The 25,799-nt window shown below is 46.6% G+C and overlaps 1 protein-coding gene across 3 annotated transcripts; it reads left to right on the top strand.

Annotated features, from left to right (window-relative positions):
* Positions 1 to 1,163: 1,163 nt before the first annotated feature.
* shank3b (SH3 and multiple ankyrin repeat domains 3b) lies at positions 1,164 to 25,544 on the top strand. Of its 3 annotated transcripts, XM_029494885.1 has the most exons (30): positions 1,164 to 1,282; positions 1,843 to 1,967; positions 8,293 to 8,714; positions 14,502 to 14,673; positions 14,834 to 14,873; positions 14,942 to 15,037; positions 15,392 to 15,463; positions 15,618 to 15,726; positions 16,131 to 16,282; positions 16,813 to 16,942; positions 17,111 to 17,148; positions 17,278 to 17,394; positions 17,545 to 17,622; positions 17,704 to 17,770; positions 17,900 to 18,119; positions 18,308 to 18,483; positions 18,577 to 18,690; positions 18,819 to 18,894; positions 19,124 to 19,206; positions 19,293 to 19,417; positions 19,510 to 19,642; positions 20,115 to 20,195; positions 20,276 to 20,293; positions 20,659 to 20,789; positions 21,036 to 21,129; positions 21,332 to 21,919; positions 22,231 to 22,524; positions 22,746 to 24,048; positions 24,132 to 24,158; positions 24,554 to 25,544. In XM_029494885.1, the coding sequence occupies exons 4-30, from the start codon at positions 14,537 to 14,539 to the stop codon at positions 25,146 to 25,148; spliced, it is 5,094 nt and encodes a 1,697-aa protein (XP_029350745.1). In that variant the 5' UTR covers positions 1,164 to 1,282; positions 1,843 to 1,967; positions 8,293 to 8,714; positions 14,502 to 14,536; the 3' UTR covers positions 25,149 to 25,544. The 3 variants fall into 3 exon arrangements, with proteins under 3 accessions (XP_029350745.1, XP_029350743.1, XP_029350744.1); XM_029494883.1 differs by having other exon boundaries at positions 14,834 to 15,037; XM_029494884.1 differs by lacking the exon at positions 20,276 to 20,293 and having other exon boundaries at positions 14,834 to 15,037.
* The last annotated feature ends 255 nt before the right edge of the window (positions 25,545 to 25,799 follow it).

Consider the following 25,799-nt stretch of genomic DNA (forward strand, 5'->3'; position numbering starts at 1 on the left):
GTTCGTCTCAGCCAATCAGAGGGCGAGATCATCAGGCAGCAGGACACCTTCTTCAACTGCAGCCGAGGAAGGCTGAAGCTGAGAGACTTCACGGTGTGTGTGTGTTTTTAAACACTAACAACATCTCATTCAGAACTGTTGAGTTTGTTTGTTTGTTTGTTTGTTTGTTAGGATGGCTCAGGTCAGCTGATCTTCTACGAGCGTCCGGACACTGATGGACCCAAACTGTCTCGTTACTCCATCAGTCCAACCAACGATCCTCAGAGTCTGCAGGTAAACACAGCCGTGTGTGTTTCTGCAGTAATATGTGTGTATTTGATCGGGTTAATTGGTTTTGTGTGTCCTTGTGTGTTTAGACTGTGCTGTCAGATGCCCTCGGGGTCAGAGGTTCGGTTCGGAAGGAGCGGCGGCTGTTTCTGATTGGCCAGACCAGAGTTCACCTGGACACAGTGGAGGGACTGGGACACTACATGGAGCTGGAGGTTAACATACACATGCACACACAGACACACACAAAAGTGAACAACCATGTTGTATGAATGAAACTAGAGACTGAGACCATAAACTCATCAGGACAATGTTTACTGAGCTATCCGATTAGGGAGAAGGAGGGACATTTTCACATAGACTTCAATACTATCTGACTTCTTTTAATAGCCAGTAGAGTCACCTCCAGGTCCAGGTTTAGAGAGGGCCAGTGTTTTCAGCCCTGGAGGTTAAGGCCTGTTGTTGTCGGCTGTGTAATCGGTGTGTGTCCTTGTTCAGGTTGTGATGAGACCGGATCAGACTGTGGAGGAGGGACAGCAGGTGAGTCCAGAGCAGGACTGTTAAAGAGTCTGTAATGATGAAACCTGATCGTCAGATGTTTCTAAACTCTGAGCCTGATGAATTCATGAGGTTTGGTTGCGTATTGTGATCTTTGTTTTGGGGCTGGTTGTGTTGGGTTTAGGTGGCTGAGGAGCTGATGGAGCAGCTGGAGGTGTCTCAGGAGAGTCTGGTGACCGGAGCCTACGTGGACCTTCTGCTGAAGGAGCAACAAGACATATGAAACACACACACTCATGAACTGAAGACAGAAAGAGTGTCTGAGCTGACATGAAGCAGCCAAACATTTCGTAGACCAGACTGACTCAACCGGTCCGGACCAGCTGGGTCCAGGTTGAAGACCAGCCACTCCCACTTTGAGGGATCCTTCAAAATGTGGAGGAATGGGTCAGTTTCCCGGACCGTCTCATTTGCATCAGTTGTGTTCTATGAAGGCCACACACCTCGACTGTAGTTAGTGAGTAAATAGTATTTCATTTTGCACATTGTCTGAAAATCGTTCTTTTCCTAAATAAATGAGCTCAGTGTTCAAACAAACATCTGTTTCTATTTGACTCAGACTGTATAAACCTGGACTGAGACTCTGGGTCTAGAAAGTGTCTTTATTTTTGATGCTTTGGAATTACAGCAGTGCTTTCCCATATACGAAGTCAAGTGGCGACAAACATCAGATGAAAATATCTCTGAAACACATATTTGATTTTACTTACTCTGATTTTAAAGTGTCTGTTTTTTAAGCAGCATCGAATATGAACCACAAAAAATCAGTAAACTAGAAGAAATGTCAGAATAAAAGTGCTGAAAGTAGAGACCAAATTTCTTTTAACCTTTGACCTCTCTGTATTCATGGTATAATATTCTGTCAAAATCTGAATGTGTTTATGGTGTCAGTCCAGTTTTCTACACTCAGAATATTTCTATTATTTTGTTGAATCTGAGTTTGTTTCTGACGTGCACCTGAATGCAGCTCAGATTAACATGTTCCACTGATCTCTTTACATCCCTAATCTCCCTCAGGTGGACTGTTGCCATGGTAACCATACAGTCAGCCAACAGTTGGTGTGTTTAGGCTGAAATAAAAATGTAAATCCTCAAATCCAGATCTGCAGCTCAGAGAGGGACCACCTGAAAACTCCACACAGGTTTGTAGTCTCAGTCTGTTAAAATCAGATTGTGTTTTATCCTGTAAACACAAACGCCTCACCTGCGGGCTCTTCCTGTTTGCTCACAGTTAACTCAAATAAAAAAAAACTCAGTCAGTTTGAGTCCAGCAGAGGGCGTCGTGACAGCACAACAGGCTGAAACAGCTGATCGCTGAGCTCCCATCATGCTTCACAGTCCCTCCGCATGTAGGGCGTTTAACCTCCATCTTTTGGTGACCCTTGGCCTTTTCTGTTACACCAACATCACAACTGATGACTTGATCTAATTTTTTGAATTAGATTTCAACAAATTCAAGTCTGATTTATTCAAACTGTCTTGAAGTCTGAAGCTTGAGAGATTCATCTTATTTAATGAATTCCTTAGTTGTAATAAAAAGTCACACTAGTCAAAACGCCCTTTTTAAACTTACATTTTTATTTGTATTTAACAATGCACCAAACCTGGAGGTTTATGTCCTTTCTGTTTAGTTCAACACCATAAAATGGTGTAAAACCTTTTTTAAAAAGCTAAAAAAAACCCTCTGACCTCTACAAACAACCAGATTAACTGACGTGACCATGTCTGTCTTCTACTTCCTGTTGCCTGTCAAGATGGCACTGAGACTTTGTTGAACTTTAGTGACCCCGCCCCCATGTTCTAGAACAGGAAGCTGACCATGACCTTCAAAACCATCCTGGTGTTCCTAATAAAGTGCTCAATTTAAAGCTGTCCCTCTTCCTCTGGACCAAACACTGGACATCCAGATCTGGGTAGACCTGGACTCCCCCTCCTTCCCGGTGCTGGTCCTGGTCCTGGGCCTGGTCCTGTGATGACTGGGGGAAGCTGGGTGGTGCTGAAAACATCAAAATGAATGGAGGAGGAGTTGTTGTTGTTGCTGTTGTGTAGTGACTGATTGTTGCAGTAAACACAGTCAGTGATCTGAGCGACGGGTTCATATGAGTCATGTGACCGATGCCTCTGTGCTCTGATTGGTCAGAGGAGACTTCTGAAGAATGTCATGGAATCAAACCTTTTTTTTTTCCCCTCTCATTCACCAACACTCGTCACCATTGGCTGGTGGTGGTGATGAAGATGAGGATGATGGTAATACTTGGATGCTGAGCCCCCCTCTTTTTTTTTTTTTTCCATAACATCGTTGCCATAGCGACGGGGCCGCTCCTCCACACCCACGCTGCTTACCCCCTTGCTCGCTCACAAGTGAGAGAGAGAGAGAGTGGTGTGTTTTCTAACCCACGCATTGGAGTGGGAGACAACGTGTGCACTCACATGTGCACGCACACACACACGTATGCACAGTGTGTGTGTCATGCTAGCAGTGTGTGGGCTGAACCGACCAGCCTTCCACTCATCCTGCCTCCCTCTCTCTCCCTCCCTCCTCATCTCTCTTCATCTCTCTCTTCTTCCCTCTGTCTTTTCGTCTCCGGATACTCCTCCTCCTCCTCCTCCTCCTCCTCCTCTTTCTCCTCTTCTTTTTCCTCTTTTTCCATCTTCCATCACCTCTTCCTCCCTCTCTCTCTCTCTCTCTCCTTTCAGTTTATCATCATGGAGAACGAGTCGGTGAGCTTCTGGGTGAGTCTCTGCAGCCGTGTTTGTGTTGGTGTGTGTGTCTGTGTGTGTGTACTGAAGAGAATACATGCGTGTTTTGCTTATGTTGTTTTTGCTGATATGTGCAGAGTATGTGTGTGTCTCACTTGCTGCTGGTCTGTAACTTTAGAAGTCGTGACTTCATTTTCATACTTTACCTTTTTAACCTCCTTCCTTTCCTTTCCATCTTTCATCTCTTCATGTCCTTTACATCTCTCCTTACTTCCTTCCCTTTTCATCCCTCCTTATTGGCTGCCTGTCTCCTTTTTTAGCTCTTCCTATTTCCTCCACTTTTATTTACTCTTCATCATTTCCTCTCCTTGTGTCCTTGCCTCCTTGATTTGTTTCCTTTTTATTGCTTCCTCTCTTCCTTTCCTACTTCCACCCTCCTCCTCCTTTTTCTTTCCTCTCCTCCCTTCCTCTTCCCTCCTTCCCTTCCTTTTCCGTTACCTCATCTTTCCTCTTTTTCTGTCCCTCTCCTTTCCTCCCTTCTTCCTCTTTCCTTCCCTTAGATGCTCTTAACTCTTCATTTCCTTTCCTCAGCTTCCACATTTGCCTTTTTTCCTTCACCCCCCCCTCTTATCCCCCTTTCCAGTCATTTACTTTCCTACCTTTCCTAATCTCCTCACTTCCTTTCCTCTCTCTGACCCTTCCTCTCTTTCCTTCCATTCATCCTTTCCCTCCTTTCTTCATCTTCTCTCTTCCTTTTCCTTCCTACACCCTTTATTTTTCCTTTCCTCTTTTCCTCCTTCCTTTTCTGGGTTTCTCCCCTGTTTTGAAACTCCCGTCCTTTCCTTCTCTCCTTCCTCGTTCTCTCCTTTTTATTTCCTGTTTCAGTTTGTTTCAGCATCACTTTCTCGTCCTGTGTGTGTGTGTGTGTGTGTGTGTGTGTGTGTGTGTGTGTTATGTAAGAGCAGCAGAGTGTAGGCCGTAATCTCAGACCGTCTTTTTAAAGAGATGATTTGCCAACACTTCAAGCATCACGTGGTTGCCATGGCAACATGTTGAGTCTCGTCTGAGTGACTTTCCTTTGGCATTGAGGGTCAAAGGTTAAACTGCTGGGAAATGACGGGTTTACCTCGCTGGGAACTTTCTTCCTATTCTTCCGGTTAACCACAGTCCTCGTTTTTTGCAAACATTTATTCAAAAGTTTATCTGGGAGCTGATCTGAGCGTTCATTTGTTAAAATAGACAAATGAAGAATAAACACGGGGACTTTGTCACCAACAGAGAAAGACACCAACAAAATTTATACTTAAAATACTGCGGCATAATGAGGTAACCAAAAAAAGAGGTCGTAGTTTGTAGAGTGAAGGACACCAGCCAATTAAAACCAATAGTTTTGTTATCCATGAAGCCAAACTAAACAGACGGAACTAGAAAAACAGCAGCAGGAGCTAAAGGTCACCACGTTCTCCAAAAGTAATGACCCTGTCTCTCCAGGTGGACAGTTTATCTGGGAACGGTGGACAACGAACTGGTTTTTACCGCACGTCCTCATCCAACTGCTAATTGGGCGCCCAAACAAGCAGGACTCTGAGCAGGTTTTATAATCTGGTCTTGATTGGACTTGGTTGGTTCATCACTTCAAGATCCTTTACAGGAATATCTGGGAGTTCAGCGCTGAACAAAGTGAAATGAGAGAACCCAACAGGATTTAATTTAGTCCCAGAGCATGACAGACCTGCGTTTTGTTTTGGTTTTTTTTTTTAAAGGTGAACCTCAATCTGCTGAATTTTTCGCCACAGTGTTGAGTTTGTGTCCTGACTTAGTAAAGAATCGCTGTAGCATGAAGACCTTCAACCACCATTTTCCCATCATTTCATGCTCAGATAGTCATCGCCTGTTTCCCCGTCGAACGGCAGAGCCGACCCCTCAGCTGCTGAAAAGAAAAGCAAGGGCGCATTCAGAAAGATTTTATTTGTCGTTTCAGTTTGTAGAAAGTTGAGGTGAAGATCAGATCAAGGCCTTGGTGGGGTCACACCATCTGCTTCAGGACTCTTTACGCCCTGGCTGACGAGGCCGTTGGAGACAGAGGTGTCCCTGCACAGATGGGGGCCTTTTCCCATAGACCTCAATATAGTCCTCTTGAAACAAAAACAACTGTACCGTCTCTTCAGCTCTTGGTTCCAAAACCAAAACCTTATTTTTAAAAAAATTTAAATTTAAACACCAAAAAATGTGGTTGCCTGTTAGTTGTTTTGCTTCCAGAACATTTGGGTTTTATTTATTTATTTATTTTTTATTTTTCGCAATTTTATGGAAATCTGGACGAATTTCACCTCCAATTTTCTTTTTTCCAAATATTTTTTGGTTCCCAGTGATGTGAAAAACTTGACAAGAGAAACTATGTGTGTCAGAAAGGGAGAAAATAGTGTGTGTCTTATCAGATCCTGCCATTGGTTTCCATGGTAATGGCCAAGGGAGCTACATACCCAGGACACACAGACACACACACTGCAACACACAACATTCACACCTAACAGTGAAATGCATCCTCGGTGATCTGACCACAACTGTGCAGCAGAAATGAACCGAAACTCGTCTCTAGACCGCTTGATTCTGGGCAACGCACAGAGAATCGGTTTTATCTCAACTTCAATGCAGCAGATAAAGAGTCAGAGTCATACCTGATATCAACACGCCACTGTAGGAGGGGGATCAATTCAATAGATGCTTGTTAGCAGGCCTCCTCTGTAAATCCCTTCAAATTAAGTCCCAGTTTCATTTTGATTAAATTGAAATCCTGGAGATTAAAATGCCAGTATTGCTGAAATCTCAATGAGAATTTATTCTGAAGCAAGTCTCGACCCCGCACTGCTGTTTTAAAGCCTTCAGGTTGTGATTTGTCTGTTTGTCCCATCTCGTTTTGTACCCAGAGGAACCCTTTGCTATATTAGATGAACCCACAAATCAAGAGAGAAGTAGGAGCATTTTCCCATAAACTTCAGGACATGAAGTTTTAAGACTCCTCAGCACTGGCCTCACTTTTCCGACCCAGAGTCCAGGTCCAGGTTCAGAGATGGTCTCTGGGTAATCAGTCCCCAAACACCTGGATTTGGGTCTCAGTCTCTAGTTTACAGTCTGAAATATGACATGATGTTCATTTTTTAAATAAAGCTCCTTTTAGAGGGGAGGGGTTAGGGGGCGGGGCTAACACGGCTTTGTGTGTGTGAGTGTGTGTTATCAGTGCCGTCCAGCTTCGCCACCTTTTCCTGCCAAACATCCGTTTCCTTGGCAACCCAGACTGGAAACAGGAAGTGTGAGTGACGGGAAGTGCTTCTAATCTTTGTCAAGTCTGAATTGTTTTGAACATGTCCTCCTGGTGTCTGTGTTGCCATGGAAACATACCGGTTACACACACACGCACTCACACTATACCAGCTGGCTGTTAGCTATTAGCAAGCTACCAGCTGGTTACCAGTATGCTATAGTATGACTAGCCTAGCGTGCTAACAACAGACTCAAAAGGTCAACAGCTGGTCACTAACAGAGTCTGTATGTAAGTCCCTCATTCAGCACTTCCTGTCACAACGACGAGGACGCACTCAGGCGTTCCCGAAAGTAAATATGCGTCAGTTCAGGAGGATTTTCTGTTTGCTTCGTTATTAGCGTTGTTCTGCTCAGGGCGGCTCCTTGATGTTGTCCTCTTAATCTTTGATGAGAATGAATCTTGGGATAAGTTGGGCAACAGAGGATCCACCTGTTTCCTGGGTCCTGCTCAGGAAGTCTGGTCTGTCTGCAATCCGTCTTCTGCTGCAGCTTCCAAAAGTCGTGGCCCTGAACAGGATTCAGTCAGTTTCCCTGATCAGATCAGGATCAGATCAGCAGTGAAACTCAGTGTCTTTATTCCTGCAGTTTCAGATCCAGACCTCAGAGCGAAAACAACAGGCGGGTTTCCTTCCTGAGATAAACGATATTTTCTCATCATTACTTTTGTTTTTTTAGCCATAAAAACATCTTTTCATGTTAATCTCCTCTTTAATTTGGGTCCTTTGCCGCCCACCTCCCTGCTGACGTTGCCGAAGAACCGGCAGCTTTGCAGCAGGACGAACAATCTGACCGAAGTTATTTAAACCTGCAACAAGCTCAACAAGCTGCTGCTGAGTCATCAAACCAAGAAGAGAAAACCAGAAGTGAGCGTAGCGGCTGCAGACGTGCAGCCTGATACAGCAGATGTCCTGTCTGTCAGTGCTGCTTCCATGGGTCGTTAGCGTTAGCTCGAGGAAGGAGAGCTTAAGAACACTGGTGCTCTCATAGTGGCGACCTTTGACTAGAAACAGAACTCTGGATCTTGTGTGTCGGTAGTTTAGAGCTCAGTTTGTCTGAGTGGACTCGTCAATGTAATGGGAAGGTGACGTAGACGGTTCCACGTCAGCTTAGGAGTTAGTGGGCATATTTTCAGGTAGAAGAAGAGACTGAAATCCACCATCTTTATACCCGCCTGAGAACATAATAGTAGTAATAGTAGTAGCAGATATTAGGGGGTTTTTGCCGCTCTTTCAGTTGCAGGTTCGACTGAACCTGAAATGGTGTCTGACCCACTTAGAGCTAAAACCTTAAACGCTCGTCATCTCTGTGAATCATGGACTCGTCTCCTGGTCTGATGTGAGGTTTTTTTTTTTTCTCCCCCTCCTCCCTTCTTCATATCCTGGCCTCCCCCCTCCGTTCCCTCCTCCCTGTCTTCCTCTTCCTCCCTCTTTTCCTCCCTTCCTACAGGATGGGCAGGGCAGCACCCAGAATACAATCTGAAACTCTGAGACCCCTCACTCTGCTGCAGGACTACAACACAATCACAGCACATGAAGAACTTCACTGCTGGCTTCTAAAGTCATTGACCTGTTCCCGATCCTGCTCAGTCTAAAAGAGGACCTACAGCATCTACGGAAAATCCTTCATCTGCCACCGAAACACCCGACGCATCCACCGCAGAACGGCCCCACAAAAAACTCCCCTGAAGGTCAAAGCTGAGCTCCATTCAATCACAACACAAAAACCTGGCGCCACAACCAGAAGCCAGAAGCAGATCCAGTAAACCAGCCAAATCTAGACAGGACCAAACCCGGCCAAGACAGACCAGAAGAGACCAGTAGGCATCAGCGAAGGCCATTGGAAAAGTTTGATGGGACTGCTGCCGTTAGGTGAGTGTTTCTCATATCTTTTCTGTCGTGGTTTGATCCTGATCTGCAGCCTCACAGACATTCACTGTATTTCCTGTAGACATCAGGACTTCAGTCCTTTAATTGGATTATGTGTTTAGAAACCCAGTCGGTGGGACAACCAGACTGAAGTAGGTGGCTGTATGTAAAGCAGATAAAATTACTTCAGAGTCTTTCTAATGCTCACAAAGTCCCAGAAGTCTTGACCGCTGGTTCAGGTTCTGAATCCAGACTGTGAGCACTCTGTGGACTGAGACCTTTGAGGCTTTCACTGTATTAATACAGAACCTGGATGTGATTTAGAATCAAAGACCACACGGAGGTCTACCTTTATACCGTGTGGACCTTTAAAGTCTGAACAAATGATTAATGTATTTAACTGGAGGAAAAACTCATCCGTTTGGTCTTTTAAGTCTGCAGAGAATCACTGTTAGATGATCCATTTTCTGCTTCTGGTCTAATTTAGGACCAGGTTCTGCTGGTTCCTCCACCTCTTCAATTAGACCCTAACTGTGTTCCAGCGATATTTAAGGCCTTCAAAGTCTTTTTATATCTCTGTCTTTCCTGAGTACAATGACTCCTGGCTGGCAGAGGTACACACCACCACAACACAGACCTTGAATCATTTCAGCTGGAACATCATTTAATAGCTCTTCCATCCGTCCTCACAGGTTACACAGTGAAAGCAGCTCTATGCGGCACTCAGTGTTTCTTTGAACCGTGACCACGAGTTCCCCTAAAATTATAAGATGAGTCTGAGAATTCCTCGAAGAGCCACAAATGCTGCACTTGTGTTATATCAGCCAATTTCTCTCCTACTTATCCACACTCAAGTCCTTAATTCGACAGGAAACTCTAATTTAGGATTCAATAGCACTGATCTGAAAGTACTTTAAGACAAAACAAGCACATTATTCAATCTAGTTGAATCTTAATTTGTAATATTTTTGTTCATGTGGTTCATCCATGCTGTTTTTAACCCTCAACTGCATGTCAACCTTTAACACGGGCCCTTCAGACCGTCCTGTGTTTCCTCCTCTCCCTCGTCTTTCTTCCTCTTCCTTCCTCTTCCTTGTGCACAAAACACAAAATTTGCATTTGAAGACGTGAGGCTGGTGTTTCTCTCTGATCTCCTCATGAGTGCGACGTTCAGACTGATGGGAACAGACGAACTGTGTCTCTGAATTATGCAGAACGACGTCTGGCTTTTTCATCAGCTTTCAGATTGTCAAAAAAAGTTATAGCTAAAGGAATATTATTTCCTGGGTAAACTGTTGATATCCAATAAATAATTTAGAGCCGTTTGTGCAGAGAATAGATTATGGACTTTCCCATTCTTTTCAAGAGCCCGTTGAGTTTCACAGGATAAACTGATATCCAAGCATCTCCGTTATATCTAAGTAGAAAGATCATGAAAAATTTAGTAAGATTGGTTTTAAAAAAAGTCCCTGATTGTTACGTTTTACTTTTAAACTTTCCAGGTTTGGGACAGTTTTCAGTAACTACATTTTTACAGCCTTGTCTGTGCGGGTTTTTCATCCCTCTGTCTTCTTTATTTTTTCAAATGTCTCCACAAATTCAGAATCAGCTCAACCTCAGCTAATTATATGTGACTCAGTGTGACTATTCACATGTCTCATTCTTCAGATTTCATGAGTTTTTCTTCCAGCATTTTTGAGTTGTTATTTCAGTCTTCAGTCAGGATGAAGAGAAAAGGATTCAGGGCCGAATTAGACCTTGCTTCCGTCAGTTCAAGTCTTTGATTGCTTGATTGAGAAATTTCCATTTTCCGTCAAGCCCTCGCTCTCCCATGGGGCAGTTTGGCCTTAGCGTGATTCAGATGTCGAAGCTTTTATGGGCTTTAATATTCTTAATAAGAAAACATCTTCTGGCATCAGAGATTTTAATTTTAGCCAATTAAAAGTGAATCATTAATGTGATTTGAAGCTAAAACCACTTCTCACAGTCCCTGAGAGCCACGTGGGCGTCCTCTGGTTTGGTGAAACCGAAGCGTTGGAGTTTGAGTCTTATTTCCAGATAAACTTGCTGCAGTGTTGTTCAGGCTGTGTGGGAGGACAGCGGCTTTGCTCAGGACAAAAACGGGAAGTGATCGAATCGGTGACCCCGAGTTATTTCGGGACGAAGCCGCTTGCTGCTCTTTTTGAACAAGAATTTCACCTTTCCACAAGGCAATGATCTGAAGCCAGGATCAGCCCAGCACTGCACATCCTGGATCAGATGAGTCCTGGAAGAAACCTGAGCACCGAGGAGACGTTACATAACTGAGCTCTCTGCAGAGAAGAGGAAAACAATCAGGGTGAAGCACATAAAGGCTGATCTGCTCCCACTGAGAGATATCTGCTGGACTCATTCACATCTACAACAGCCTGGAGATAACCGGAGACACTTCGGGGGGACGTGGTGTGATTTCTACCAGCAGAAGTGTTCAGATTAACTGAGCTGTGAAAAACGGTCGAACTCCGGGACGAGAAGTGATGAGATTTAGAGAAAGGAAGTGAGGAGGGTTAGACAAAGAGGAGAGGAAGGAAGCAAGAGAGAGCGAGGGAATGAAACAATGAGTCTAAGAAGAGACAGAAAACGCTTGTTGCGACCAGATGTCAGCGCACTGTGACGTGAGCTGCTGTCCTTTGGCCATCTTACGTTATTTTTTATTTTTTTTTACCAGATGAATCATATTTGGATCAGAAGGTGGAGCTTCCTGACCCCGAGGTTTAAGAGGTCATAAGAGTCCAGGTCCAGGTTTTGTTTGCACCAGATTGGTCCTGATCTGCAGGAACTGTTGGAGAAACGTTTCTTTGTTGTGTTGATTTTAAATGAAGGTTTTCAGGTTGGTTTGGATTTCAGGGAGAAGCTGCAGATCGGTCTGTGCAGGCTGAAACAGAGCAGAGTGAAATCCGGCTGTTTATGTTTGAACAGCTGTTAGTTCACCTTTTAGTCTTTACCTGTATTTTGAAGGTTAATCCACCAAACAGCAGAGAAAAGCTTTGATTTAATCAGCTTTAATTTCTGGCATTGGTCATGAAAAGCTTTAAACAAAACAAAAAAAAACACCTTTTGTTTGGAGCAGAGAAAGTTTCTCACCTCAGGTGAAGATGTGAAACGTTTCAGGGGCCAAACGTCGTCAGAAAAATCTAGTCAGACATGTTGGAGAAGATGTTTCTGGACTTTCTTCTCTTCAGAACAGGGAAGGTTTTGCTTTTAAAGGCAGGAAGTGGACAGACACGTCCACTAACACGGACCTTAAATATAAAATATGGAAATGTTAAAAACAGAACTGGTCCGGAACAGACACGGTCTTTGCTTGCTGGGAGTTAATGAGCCTGACTCGCTCAGCATGAAACAAAATGCCATTCACGTGAAGAGCTTCATTATCCCACAAAAGATGGTTCTATAAAGGTTTGTACAGGTGACCCGTCTGTGACCTCCACCCAGTGCATGCTGGGATACTCTGTAGCAGTGAATGGGAACCGAAAAACGCATGAATGACTCTGTGATTTCTTTGAAAGCGGCATTTCAGAGCATGATATGTCGTCCTGTGTGGTCGATTCCTCCACAACCTGAAATATCGCTGCAATTACCAGACTTTTACTGTAGTAAATGACAGGAAGTGATTCATCTGAGCCGTTTGTCTGTCCTGGTTACAGATCAGCACAGTCTGAAAATCAACTCCTCTGACTTCAAATGTGATCTGAAATTAAATTACTGTCTGGAGTTAAAGCAGCTGAGAACAGCGAGCGTTTAAAGAGCTCTCCCAGTGGTAGTGCCTTCAAGGACACTCAGACCTGTAAGACATCTGAAGAGGCATTTAAAGGCACAAAACAAGTAAAAGGAGCATCAAATTTCCACACAAATCAGAACTAACCTGAAAGAGAAAGACATTAAAAAAACATAAAATTTTTTTTTTCAAATAGCAACATCGGTTACCAAAGTGTTTTTATTATTTATATTTTATTTTTGGCTTTGAGGCAAAGTTTTGGTCAAATATTGAAAAAACTCCCTTCATTTATCTTATTTATAAAAGTGGACTCGCTATGGTAGTTGATAAAAATGAAATATTATATAATTAACTCTGTTATATATTAAATTATGTAATAATCAGTATTCAACATCACACACAGAAACAGCGTTTTGGCCCTTTAAATGTGATGCTGTCAGAAAGAAATCCCTCCACACCTGAACTGTCTCTGATCATCACACAGATCGATACCTGATCAATAAAACACCAATCAGGTTCCGTTCACCAGTGAGGGCCAAGTGAGGTAGACAGAGAGAGAGAGAGATAGTCAGCAGGTAGGTCGGTGGTTTTAAACGGGAACTGCGAAATTTGTTCAACTGCGTTGCCATAGCAACAGCAAGGATGTAGATCATGTAGATCAAGGGGCTTCTTTTTTAACACTCACACACACACGCACACACAGTGACACTGTGAGGTTAGCACAGGATTCCCTGCTATTCCAGTTTCTATGACAACTCACAACTCGTCCTCCTGTCTCTCTTTTATCTGTAATGGAAGCAGCCATTAAGTTCTGACTTCGGCTCTGCTCGCCTTTATTGGCATGAATGGTAATCAAATGCTAATCAGCACCAGTGATGATTAACACAAACGATAATTAAACACATAATAATCAGAAAGGAATATCAACAGGAGCGGAGATGGGCTCAGTGATAAGGCGGGGGGGTATTTTCTTAAACAGAATAAATACCAAATATCAGTGTGTGTGAAGATGACAGCACATGGAACTGAAGTTTTTAGTGTTGTAGTTTTGTTTTTCCACTGCAGGGCTGTGCACAGATATTTGGGAGGGAAGACACTGAACAGGAAAATAAAGTTAGGACAGGTCTCCATCACAGAGACAGACAGAGAGACCAACAACCACTCAGACCTACGGACAGTTTAGAGTCACCAATGAACCCAAACATGACGTCTTTGGGAGGAAACCCAATAAAACAATCAATCACTAAATTACATTTTACCTTTAAACAGAAAATAATTTGAAGGACATGTAAAACAACAACAATGACACCAGACTCCTCTGACCAGGTGAGTCCTCAAACTTTCAGACAAACTGGTGACTCAACTGTTTTCAGAAACGTATCTGTGTGGACGCTGAGCTGAGGGTGAAAAACAGGATGTGATGTAACGTCCTGAGGCCATTATTAGAGCTGGAGAAGGTGGAGGTCAGATCAGTCAGCAGATGATCTGAATAAGATGTCGTCCCACAGCCGGGGAGAACGTTTGGGCTGAATCGCATTAATGTGTCACGTCTGTTTAACGTAAATGGAAATCTGCCGTTATCACTTAGACCTGAATGTGAAAATGCAGAGTGTCTGTGGGAGGCTGTCAGATTCATGCTAATGTCTGAGGTCTGCCTGACATGGCGTCCCAACATCTCACCTGCTGTTCATGCTATTTCAGGAAAACACTTTTAGAAAATAAAGTCAAGTTATAAGGTGAGAAACGCTGTTTAAAGGTCCCGTTATGGGAAAGATGTGATGTGAGTTAAAAATATGGTGCATTGACAACGAACTTTATTTTCCTGTTGGCTGGAATTCTGACACTTCGATACGACGCGTCTTTATTCGTAAACACATAGTTGGAGGTTGAAGGAAATTACCAGTGTGTGACTTGGGAGTTAATAAAATAAGTTCAGTATTTGATTCTCAGCTGTAAAGACGACAGGCAGCCGGGGATGATGGGATTCCTGCTGGTCTGTCAGGTGTGCTGATGTAAAGTCTGCTGTTTTTCAGCCACATGCCTCTGAGTCCGGCTGCTGACACCAAACATGATCGCCCGCGACAACAGGCGGTTACTAACGGCAACCCGACAGGCTCTGCTGTTGCCAGGGACGACGACGGGGATGACACGCCCCCTGGAAACAGCATTGTCGTCCGTATCGGCATCCCGGACCTTCAGCAGACGGTAACACACACACAGACACACACAGTAAATACGAGCTGGAGGACGAAACGAACCAATCAGCAGCACAAACCGGTCTGTCTGTCTGTCTGTCCACCCGTCCGTCCGTCCGTCTGTCTGTCTCTTTCTCTGTCTGTCTGTCTTCTGTCTCTGGCCCCTTCAGAAGTGTTTGCGGTTGGACCCAGAGTTACCAGTTTGGACCAGTAAGCAGAGGGTTCTGGTGACGTTGACTCAGTCTCTGTCGGATGTTTTGAACTATGGTCTCTTCCAGCCGGCGTTCAACGGCCGAGCCGGAAAGTTTCTGGACGAGGAGCGCCTGCTGAAGGAGTATCCCCTCCCCCCCATCACCCCCATCCCCTACCTGGAGGTGAGGCGTTCTCTGGAGAACACCCAAACCAACCCAGTTCCTGCTCTGTGACTCCCACGAGTTTTCTGACTTTCAGTTCTAAAGCTAATAAGAGCATTTTAGACACTGTCTATAAACCTGGACCTGCAACTCCACTGCAAGTCACATTGTAATGAAGTCAATGGGAAAATGTCCCTACTTTTTACTTGATTTATTGACCTGTACTTGACAGAGTCATTCAACAAATATGAATCAAACTTCTTTTAGGATTATTACTATTGTTTTTGTTATCATGCCTTTATGTAGTTTCCATTTCCATAAATTACCACGTAGTGCAATGACGATGCCATTAAACATTTCTGTTTTGATTTTTAGTTTCGTTATAAGAGGAGAGTTTACACTCAGAGCTACGTGGATGATAAACAGCTGGCCAAGTTACACACCAAGGTACAAACACAGCAGGTGGCTCTCCATCTCTGTGCAGCAGAGCACTTTTATTCCGTAGTAAAGCTCATTTGCTGAACTTCAGCAGGTCTAAAACAACTGTGACTCATTTAATAAAGAATCTGCCACAATTTTCTTCGTTTCTGGTGTTTTTCAGGCCAATCTGAAGCGTTTCATGGAGCACGTGCATCAGAAGAACGTGGAGAAGGTTTCCAAGTGGCTGGAGAAAGGCCTGGACCCCAACTTCCATGACTCGGACAATGGGGGTGCGCACAAAACAAACGCAACGCAACAGCAACAGTCACAGATTTGTTTCTTTGAACACAAGCATGTCTGATATTTGTTTGGATATCATATTCACTTGTTAGCCTAGCTTAGCATGAGAGTACTGTGAGCCTGTCTCCATTGAAAGGAAGTTTCATAACTCAGTTTTAGCACTGGAGGTTTTGACTTTAGATTTCAAATCGAACAGTTTATTCAAACTCAAACGTTAAAGGTCTATATTTCACACTGAACTTCACCAACCCCTGTAAGGCTGTACGGTGGGTCCAGGTGGGCGGGGCTTGGGGATGTCCCCTGTGAACTTGAGTCCTTGTCCCGACTCAGGAGAAAGTGTTATTAGTGGTTGAGTGTGCGGCGGTAATAATTGTGGTCTCTCTCTCTGACTCAGAGTGTCCTCTGACTCTGGCCGTGCAGTTGGAGGAAAGCTGCGAGCTGATCAAAGTTCTCCGCAGCGGTGGAGCTCACCTGGACTTCAGGACCCGGGACGGCATCACGGCCCTCCATCGAGCCGTCCTCTGCAGGAACAGCGCAGCTCTGACTGTGAGGATACACCAAACGCACAACATCAGTCCTGCTTTTTACCCACAGAGCCTGAAGGCAGCTCCAGCTGGAGGAGAGAACAGTCTGAGTCCTTAAACCAGCAGGGGGCGAATCAGTTAGATTGTATGGAGGTCTATGGGAAAATGTCCTTACTTCTTCTTTGATTTATTAGTTCAGTAAATGTCTTCTTAATATAATCAGCCTCCCAAGATGGCTCATAGGAAGTGGAGGATTTAGATGGTAATTATAATGTGACCCAGTATGAAATGATCATCTCAGCACCAGACAAACTGAGTCATCAGCGTGGCTCTGAGGTCGGCGTTCAGTCCGGACATGCTGGATCTGTCTGAGGATCTCCAACTGACTCACTCTGTCTCAGAATTTATTTTCTTTGTGTCTACATGATTAAATCTGTCTGCTCAGTCATTGTGTGTTTAAGAGGGCATACAGGCAGATCCAGAGGGACTCTGGTGGTTTATGGGGGCAGACGTGGGATAGAATTATGAGGACTGTCCTGTCCTGGTCCTTAGACCCTGCTGGACCTCGGAGCCTCTCCGGACTACAAGGACAGCAGAGGCCTCACGCCTCTGTATCACTCTGCCATGGTGGGCGGCGCCCCCTACTGCTGCGAGCTGCTGCTGCAGGACCACGCCAGCATCGGTACGGAGGCTCACGAGGGTCAATACAACTCACCTGTGTGTGTGCAAGCACAGCCGTCAGTGGTGCCCTTTAAACATCCCTCTGATGGGTTTTAATAACCATTTAGATTGTGGGAAACAAAAGAAAACCATTTCACTGCTGAAAGATTTCTTGTTGTCATGGTTGCAGGAATGACTGATGAGAACGGGTGGCAGGAAATCCACCAGGTGAAAGACACACACACACACACACACACACACACACACACACACACAATATCAGTTAATTAATTTGCAGCAATGACAAGTTCAAACCCTGCCCAATGTGTTTGTGTGTTTGTATGTGTGTGAATTCAGGCATGTCGCTATGGTAACGTGCAGCACTTGGAGCACCTGCTGTTCTACGGTGCTGACATGAGCTCCCAGAATGCATCTGGAAACACCGCACTGCACCTTTGTGCGCTCTATAACCAGGTAGCACACACACACGCATGCACACACACTGCACATACACACAGTGAGGTGGGAGGTGATATTTTTAAACCTCAGTCTGGATCCCAATAAAATGAGGGTTGTGGGTTTTTGTGTTTGTTGCCTATAAAATGATGGTTCTTGGCTTTTCAGGACAGTTGTGCGAGAGTGCTGCTGTTCAGAGGAGCCAACAAAGACATCAAGAACTACAACAACCAGACAGCCTTTCAGGTAACAAACACACAACTACAACCACCAAATTTAGTTCTATATGGCACACAACACTAAAAGTGTGTGTGTGTTTTTGTGTAGGTGGCGATCATTGCTGGGAACTTTGATCTTGCAGAAATCATAAAGATCCATAAAACTTCTGATGTTGGTGAGTTGGCTTAGAGTTAAAAATCATTTAAGTTGTGTGTCTGTTTCTGCATGCGCACAAAAGTAGCAGGTTACGTTAACTCTGTGTGTATGTTTGTGTGTGTATATATGTGTATATGTGCCCAAGTAGTTCCCTTCAGAGAAACTCCCTCCTACACAAAACGTCGCCGAGTCGGAATGACCAGGACGGCAGCAGGAAACGGTCTGTCGTCACCGCGCTCTCTGATTCGCTCAGCCAGTGACAATGCTTTGGAAAGCCCCGCCTCCTCCCCTGGCCCCTCCCTCCAAAGTCTGGAGACTCACCACGATACACACACACACTCTCTACGGCGACACACACGCCGACTCAGGTACACACAGATAACACACACGCTGGATTTATATTTACGTTTACAATGTTCAGCAATGGTACGACTGTAGTTGGCGTTAGTTTGGGAGTAGTTGACAGAATAAGCACTAAGCTCTGAAGTGCTACAGTGCTGAGTAACCATGACAACCCTTCAAATCGACTGTAAAGTCTCTGATTGGCTTCCTGCAGCCCGAGTGGTGGAGGTCATGTGGAGACCAGCCCGCCCCCCTCCCCTCCTCTGACCCCCCAACTGAGGAAGAGGAGGCTTTACAGCGCCGTACCAGGACGCACCTTCATCGCCACGAGGTCCCACGTCCCCCAGGGGCCCGGCGAGATCCAGCTGCACCGAGGAGAGAGGGTCAAAGGTCAGACATGAAAGATGTGTGTGCTTAAAATAACACAATGTGTTGTGTATTTACAGTGCAATGAGTGTGTGTGTGTGTGTGTTGCATCTACAGTGTTGTCTATCGGAGAAGGAGGATTCTGGGAAGGAAGTGTTAAAGGAAGAACCGGCTGGTTTCCTGCTGAATGTGTTGAAGAAGTCCAGATGAGACAGTACGACCCCAGACTGGGTAAAAACAACATGGACAATATGGAATCATGAAATATTGAATATACACTAATTCTGTACATTAGTATTGTGTAAACTCTAATTTGTGACTGTGTTTGATTTGAAATTTTTTATGTCCGTGTGTTTCAGAGACGAGGGAGGACCGAACCAAGAGGCTGTTCAGACATTACACTGTAGGATCCTACGACAACTACACCTCCTACAGGTGGACCACCAGTGCTGCATTTCACTCCTTATTATAAAGTTACCCAAATAACAATAGACACATTAAAAAACAAGTGCTCATATAACATCATGTAATAAAATATCAGTTTATGTTAAATGTGTTTGACTCATCCCAAAAATATTAATATTTAAGTTGATAACTCACCCTCCTACGAAAGTGTAAATAACATTTTATAAATCAAACAAGATGTTTGTCTTTTTTATGTTAGCGACTACGTTATTGAGGAGAAGACGGCCGTGCTGCAGAAGAGAGAGAGCGAGGGATTCGGCTTCGTCCTCAGAGGAGCTAAAGGTGGAAACAGATGGATGCCTGATGGATGAGTGGATGGATTTACAAAATAGAAATATAAAAATAAAACAGTTTCTCTCCGTTTGAAGCTGAGACGCCCATCGAGGAGTTTGCCCCCACTCCGGCATTTCCCGCTCTTCAGTACCTGGAGTCAGTTGATCAGGGGGGCGTGGCTTGGAGGGCGGGGTTACGAACTGGAGACTTCCTCATAGAGGTAACAGCTGTCCATCAACCAGCATCTGATTGGTGTTTATGAAAGCTTGTAGCCTGTAATCACACAGTGTGTTTGTGCGTGTTGTCGACCAGGTGAACGGTACCGACGTGGTGAAGGTGGGTCACCGTCAGGTGGTCGCTCTGATCCGACAGGGAGGAAGCCGCCTGTTGATGAAAGTCGTGTCTGTTTCCAGAAAATCTGAATCCAACCTGATCAGGAAGAAAGGTCCCGCCCCCTTTATTGATTATTATTTATTTGGTGTTTTATTTAATTCACCTGCTTTAAAACATAAAATTTATGGCATTTTTTTTGTTGATACTTTCATAAGTTTAGATTTAGTTAGGTCGTCTGTAATGACATTTAATAAATGCACCGATCAGCCAAAACATCATGACCCCTGGCAGGTGATTACCTGGTTTCCATGGATACCTGGCAGTGGGTGGGGTCTATCAGAACAACACTGCAGCTGTGAGTGATGATTGCGGTCTGTAGGGGTCAGGGGTCAAGGATCACTGAGTGAACTTTGATGAACATGATGTTTCAGAATTATATAATCATAAATGAGAACAAGTCCATCAACGTAGGATTATTTAGGGTCAGAGGTCATCTGAGTCTCTGTCTTCAGGAGACTTAAACACATGCAGCGACACTGGTTTCTCTCTCTGACTGTAATCTGATTCTGGTTCTGGTCTTGTAGCTCCGCCCCCTCCGAAACGAGCCCCGAGCACATCGCTGACTCTCCGGTCCAAGTCCATGACCGCCGACCTGGAGGAGATAGGTAAAACAAACACACACACACACACACAGCTGAAGTGAAACAGTAGGAGGGTGTGTCGTTGACCTTTGCTCTGTCTGCAGCCAGGAGGAGACGCTTCGGTGAGTCACGCAGACCCGACGCTGCACCTCGCACTGTGTTTGTGGCTTTAGTCTCGTGTGTGATAGTGTTGTGTTGTATAACTACAGTAACAATTGTCTCAGTCTTATGGCATGATGTTGGACTGATGTGGTGGTGTTTCAGTCCAGGTCGTCGCTGAACACGTCCTCAGTTACATTTTAAACGTTTCCAATCAATAATAATCACACGTCCATATTAAAGTCTTGGCTGCGACGCCGATCACTGACAGGGCTTCATGTTTCGTTGCTATGATCTTCCTGTGCTGCTTTGTTGTTGTTGTTGTTGTTGTTGTGATGAGGCTGTTTGGGTTTGTTTTGTTGATGTTCTCTACATCTCCTTACTGCAGAGAAGCTGGACGAGATGTTGGCCAGCGGCCAGCAGGAAGTGGTCCTGAGGGCGCGTCCGTCCGATGACTTCAGAGCGGCAACGGTCAAACAGCGACCGACCAGCCGACGGATCACACAGGCTGAGATTAATGTAAGACGAGCGCCGGCGTGGCGAAGGCCCTGAGCTCTGCCTCTAATGTCGTGTTTAGGTCAAATCCTAAATATGCAGCTTGTCAGCGCTCGCCAACCAAACAGACACGTCTGCACATTATAAACACACAGTGAACCCGCCACGTGGGCTCCATAACCACGGCAGCTCAGCACAGAGGTCACATGGGGTCACGTGGGATCAGGTGTGGTGGAAAAGTAACGTTATCTGTGTTCTGTTTGTGTTCAGTCCCTGTTTGAGCGTCAGGGCCTGGTGCCCCCCACCGCCCCCGAAAAGAGCACCATGGCCTTACCCAGAGGGATGTCCAGGACCAAGAGCTTCGGTGAGGGGACGGTTAGCCTAGCTTAGCATTAAGACTCAAAACAGGTGGCCTTCTCTGTTGACCTTTGATGGCTCCTCCCCCTCCAGATCTAAAAGCTCTTGTTTTTTTTTATCTGTTGATCGACATGAATCCAAACTGATTGTTTCATGGTTATTTTCATGCGGTGGATCTCTGTGCTTGGTTGTTGTCTCCATGGTTACAGGGACACCTGAGGACGACAGGATCTCCGCTCTGATCAATGAGAGTCGGTTTCCACGGAGCTCCTCGCTGACAGACAGCTTCATCCCTCCTCCTCCTCAAACAGCTCCGCCTCCTCCTCCCTCCGCCTCCTCAGCCTCCTCACTTTTCCTCCTTGACTCCGGGCCACCTCCCTCCTTCCTTCCCCCTCCTCCCCCTGCCAGAGGTGAGGGGCTTACCCGCTCCAGCTTCAAGCCGGGAGCAGAGCCAAGGCTGCAAGAGCTCTCTGATTCGCCGACAAGGAGCCACGCCCACGCCGAGCGGCAGAGGAAGGCGAGGTCGATGATCATCCTGCAGGACACGCCTCCGCCGCTGCAGCCCGACGTTCACGCCACCGCCACGCACACCGCTACTCACACGCTTCATACAGCCACGCACACTTCCACACTGTCTCTCCACAGCACCAGCCCCGCCCTCGGCCACTCACCACTGTCACGCCGCCGGGGTAGACCAATAGAAAACCCTTATGCTAACGTGGGACAGCAGGCTCCGCCCACCAAACCACAGAGGAGGAAGTCACCTTTGTTGAAACAGCTTCCTGTAGAGGAGCAGGGTTAGGATCGAGGAGACGAGTGTCTTTAAAATACAACCTCTCACACAAAGAGTGGTTTAATTAAAGCAAACAAAAATGGACTCTGATTAAAAATGTTTATTAGCAACATTTTGCTCATTTTCTGTTTGTGCTTTGTAGTTTTTTCAGTTTAGTTTTGTGAACTTTCACCAAATTGACTGACAAACTAAATTTCAGTGAAATCCAATTAAACTGATTTTTGTTTGCTGAAGTTAAATTATTCTTTCTTTGATAATTCATTTCCTCGTCATTGCTGCAGTCTTCCTGACTGTTCATGTCCTTGTGTCTTCCAGGTCTTGGAATCAAAGATCATGATTCCTCCAAATCAGATGGAGGCGGGCCCGGCAGCCCAAGCAGAGCGGAGCTGTACCAGCAGCAGGTTCTTTCTGAGCGCGCCCGGGTTCAGGGGCGCCGGTCCTCTCTCTTCCTGTCTGTCGAGGGGGCGGGCTCAGAAAACCAAGTGCCGCCTCTCCTGACTCAGAGCCACTCGATGGACGACCTTGGCGAGCTTCCTCCTCCGGCCCCGGTTCTATCGCCTTCGCCAACGCCCCACACCTTCCTCCACCCGCTGACGGGGAAACCTCTGGGTAAGTCCAACAACGTTAAATCATCTCTTGATTGTTTCTGAAGTGACAAAGCACTTCTGGAAAACAGCTGCCAGGATTCCTCAATGTAGTTCTGTAAGCCCTAAAACACCAGTGCAGGACGAGGACAGATCTTCAAACAAAGTTCACAACAACAAAATAAACTGTTCATCTCCGTCTACACAAAAACGCCTGTCCAACTTTACTGTCTTGTCCCTCCTCAGATCCGTCCTCTCCGCTCGCTCTGGCTCTCGCTGCACGAGAACGAGCGCTGACAGCCCGAACCCCGAGCCCCGAGCCTCGGACTAAACACGCCTCTTCTTCCACCACACCCATCCCCACCCCCGCTGCCAGCCCGGAGGGCAGACACAAGCGCACCCCTATTGCCACCCCACAGAGCAGCCCTGAGCCCCGGTCAAAGCGCACCACCCCTCAAACGAGCCCAGAGCAGCGAACCAAGCGCACTACACCACAAACCAGCCCTGAGCTACGGCATAAACGCATAACCCCGCCCCTCTTCCCGGACGGACAGGTGGAGCGTCCAGAAACAGAGGGAGGAGTGACATCACCAGCTGGCCCCTCCCCTGAACGCTGGAGACCTTCCCCTTTGCCGTCGCTGGCCAATGAGAGTCACTCTGCTCTGATTGACAGACGCAGAAGCCTCACAGTGGGCAGCTCAGAGGAAGAGGGCGGAGCTTACACAGTGACACTCCCACCAGCATTGTTGTCATCCAGCGATGAGGAAACTCGGGAGGAGCTACGCAGAATTGGTCTGGTGACTCCTCCCCCTGCTTTTGCCAGTCCTCCTGCTCCTCCTACCCCATCCTCTCTCACCCTGTTGCCACGACGAAGCGGGGAGGGAGGCGGAGGGGAGAGTGGCCCCGACTCCCTGGGAAGACGAGATGAGGAGGAAGGAGGTGACGAACGGCTCCACGATAGCTCCTCCTCCCCCAGCTCACTTCCTCCCTCCATTACTTTGGCCTCCCCTCCTGCTCCGTCCTCACCCTCCTCTCCACCTGCTGCTCACCCATCTCCCTCCTCCGCCGTCACTTCCCCATCCGGCCTAAAGCCCCGCCTTCGTTCGCCAATTGGCCGAGGCCGGTCAGCGCTTCGAGACCCGCTGCTGAAACAATCCTCTGACAGCGAGCTCCTCCCCTCAGCTGCATCCTCTTCCTCACCATCCTCGCCGCTCTGTTCCTCCCCAACAGGCGGCGGTGGCCGGCAGCCACGATACCTGTTCCAGAGGAGGTCCAAGCTGTGGGGTGGAGGGGACGACCGAGGGGAGGAGCGCCGGGGCATCAGCCCGGAGGAGGGAGGAGGCCGCCCGGCGGCGTTGGGAGGTCAGGGGTCGGGATCAGCTGTGGATCTCACCAGCCGCTCAGCGTCGGCGCTGGAGTTGAGCGGCAGAGCTGGATCCGGACTGGACCTCGCTAATCGGCTGCAGCTGCTGAACAAAGACAGTCACTCTCTGGGGGAGGAGCCAAGCCCCCTGGACCCTGGACGGAGGTCACCAGTAGGCGGAGCTAGGTATGGTGAACTGCCTCACACTACTGGCCTGATAGTGTCACTGTGTGTGTTGTAACAGAAATCTGTTGTTTGTGTTGTTGCAGATGTGTGGACAGAGGAGAGAGTAAATCGTAGGTTTTTATCTCTGGTAAACATTTTCATTATCGCTAAAAGATGATTCTCATTGGCTAACAACAAACTAACAAGCTCCTTCTCTGCAAACGACTAACGACTAAAAATCAGAAATTATTCTTCCGCCATCTTTGGAATCAACTGTTTAGTGTAACAAACCTGTCGGGCTTTTGTTAACACGTTTAAGTGGCCTCTTAAATCAAAAGACGCAGAGGCTAATGTCAGCTGTATATTTATCTAATCAAATTTACAAACGTCTCCTTTGTCACCTTTATTCAGAAGGTTAGCTAGCGAACAAGAATCTACTGAAGGGTTTGAGGTTGAAAGGCCCGTCTCCATGGCAACCACCTGAGGTACCAGTGATGCCATCATTACTCCATCTGATGTGTTGCAGGCTGTTTTCCAGTCTCGGCGAACTCCACACCATCTCCCAGCGAGGATTTGGCGCCAGCTATACGGTCCGACCAGGAAGTCGCTACCCTGTAACCCGCCGGAGCCCCTCCCCCTCTGCCTCCCCCGCTGATAGGTCAATAGGGCTCACTTCCTCCGCCGCTCCCTGCTCTGAGAGGCCAGATCTGAGCTCGGGTCGCGGTCTGACCATCCTGAAGTCGTCCAGTCTCAGCCTCCCCTCAGAACCGAAGGAGGTTCGGTTCGTGATGCGGAGCGCCAGCGCACGAACCAGATCCCGTTCCCCTTCGCCGTCACCCCACGCCTCACCATGCCCCTCTCCGGTCCTCAGTGGCCCCCTGCTGGCCCTTCGGCCATGGCGGCAGCGGCCCCTCAACCTGTGGAACAAATACGACGTGGGGGACTGGCTGGAGAGCGTCGGCCTGGCCGAACACCGCCAGCGCTTCCAGGAGCACGAGATCGAAGGCTCCCATCTCCCCGCCCTCACCAAGGAGGACTATGTGGAGCTGGGTGTCACCAGACTGGGACACCGTATCAACATCGAGAGGGCACTCAGACAGCTGCTGGATGGTTCCACTTGACCCCTCTGACCCCTGACCTCTAGGCATCCTGAACTGTGACCTCATAACCCCGACCTTCGGTCAGACTCTAGGCCATCTCTTTGACTAGGAAATCTTTGCAATGACTGAATCTTTAGACCTTTTTACCGACGTGGAACCAGCTCTCTGAGTGATCTCGGTGACGTTTTGGCCGGTCAGCTCTTTGATGGACTCAGTGTTGTGAAGAGCAGCAGCATCCAGCTCCGTGTCCACCATTCAACTTCTGTTTGACGTCCGTTAACAACCAGCTCCAGCTGAAACTGTCCGAGGACGAGGTACTGAGTCAAAGTCAAAGATCATTTAGTTTTCATTATAGTTTATTGTACTATCAACTGATCTAAAAAAAAAAAAAGAAGTGTCCAAGGTGCCATTTAAAACTCAAAATACATCAGTTCTGCTGTTGATGGCCAGTAAACGGACCACATTTATAAACTAAGGTGTGGATTAATCTACTGATTGAGTCATCTAATCTAATTTCAGCCCGTCCACACGGTTTTCATAGCGTTGTGTTAGCGTACGACAAACTGGGAGATCAGTGACTGGAGCTCTGCTGCCGCTTTCAACGTCGATCAAAGAGCTGATCTGACAAACTCATGACGACAAAATGAGACGGGTTCTTTTCTTGTGCCATTC

Source organism: Echeneis naucrates, chromosome 23 (genome assembly GCF_900963305.1).
Source record: "Echeneis naucrates chromosome 23, fEcheNa1.1, whole genome shotgun sequence".
Taxonomy (NCBI): domain Eukaryota; kingdom Metazoa; phylum Chordata; class Actinopteri; order Carangiformes; family Echeneidae; genus Echeneis; species Echeneis naucrates.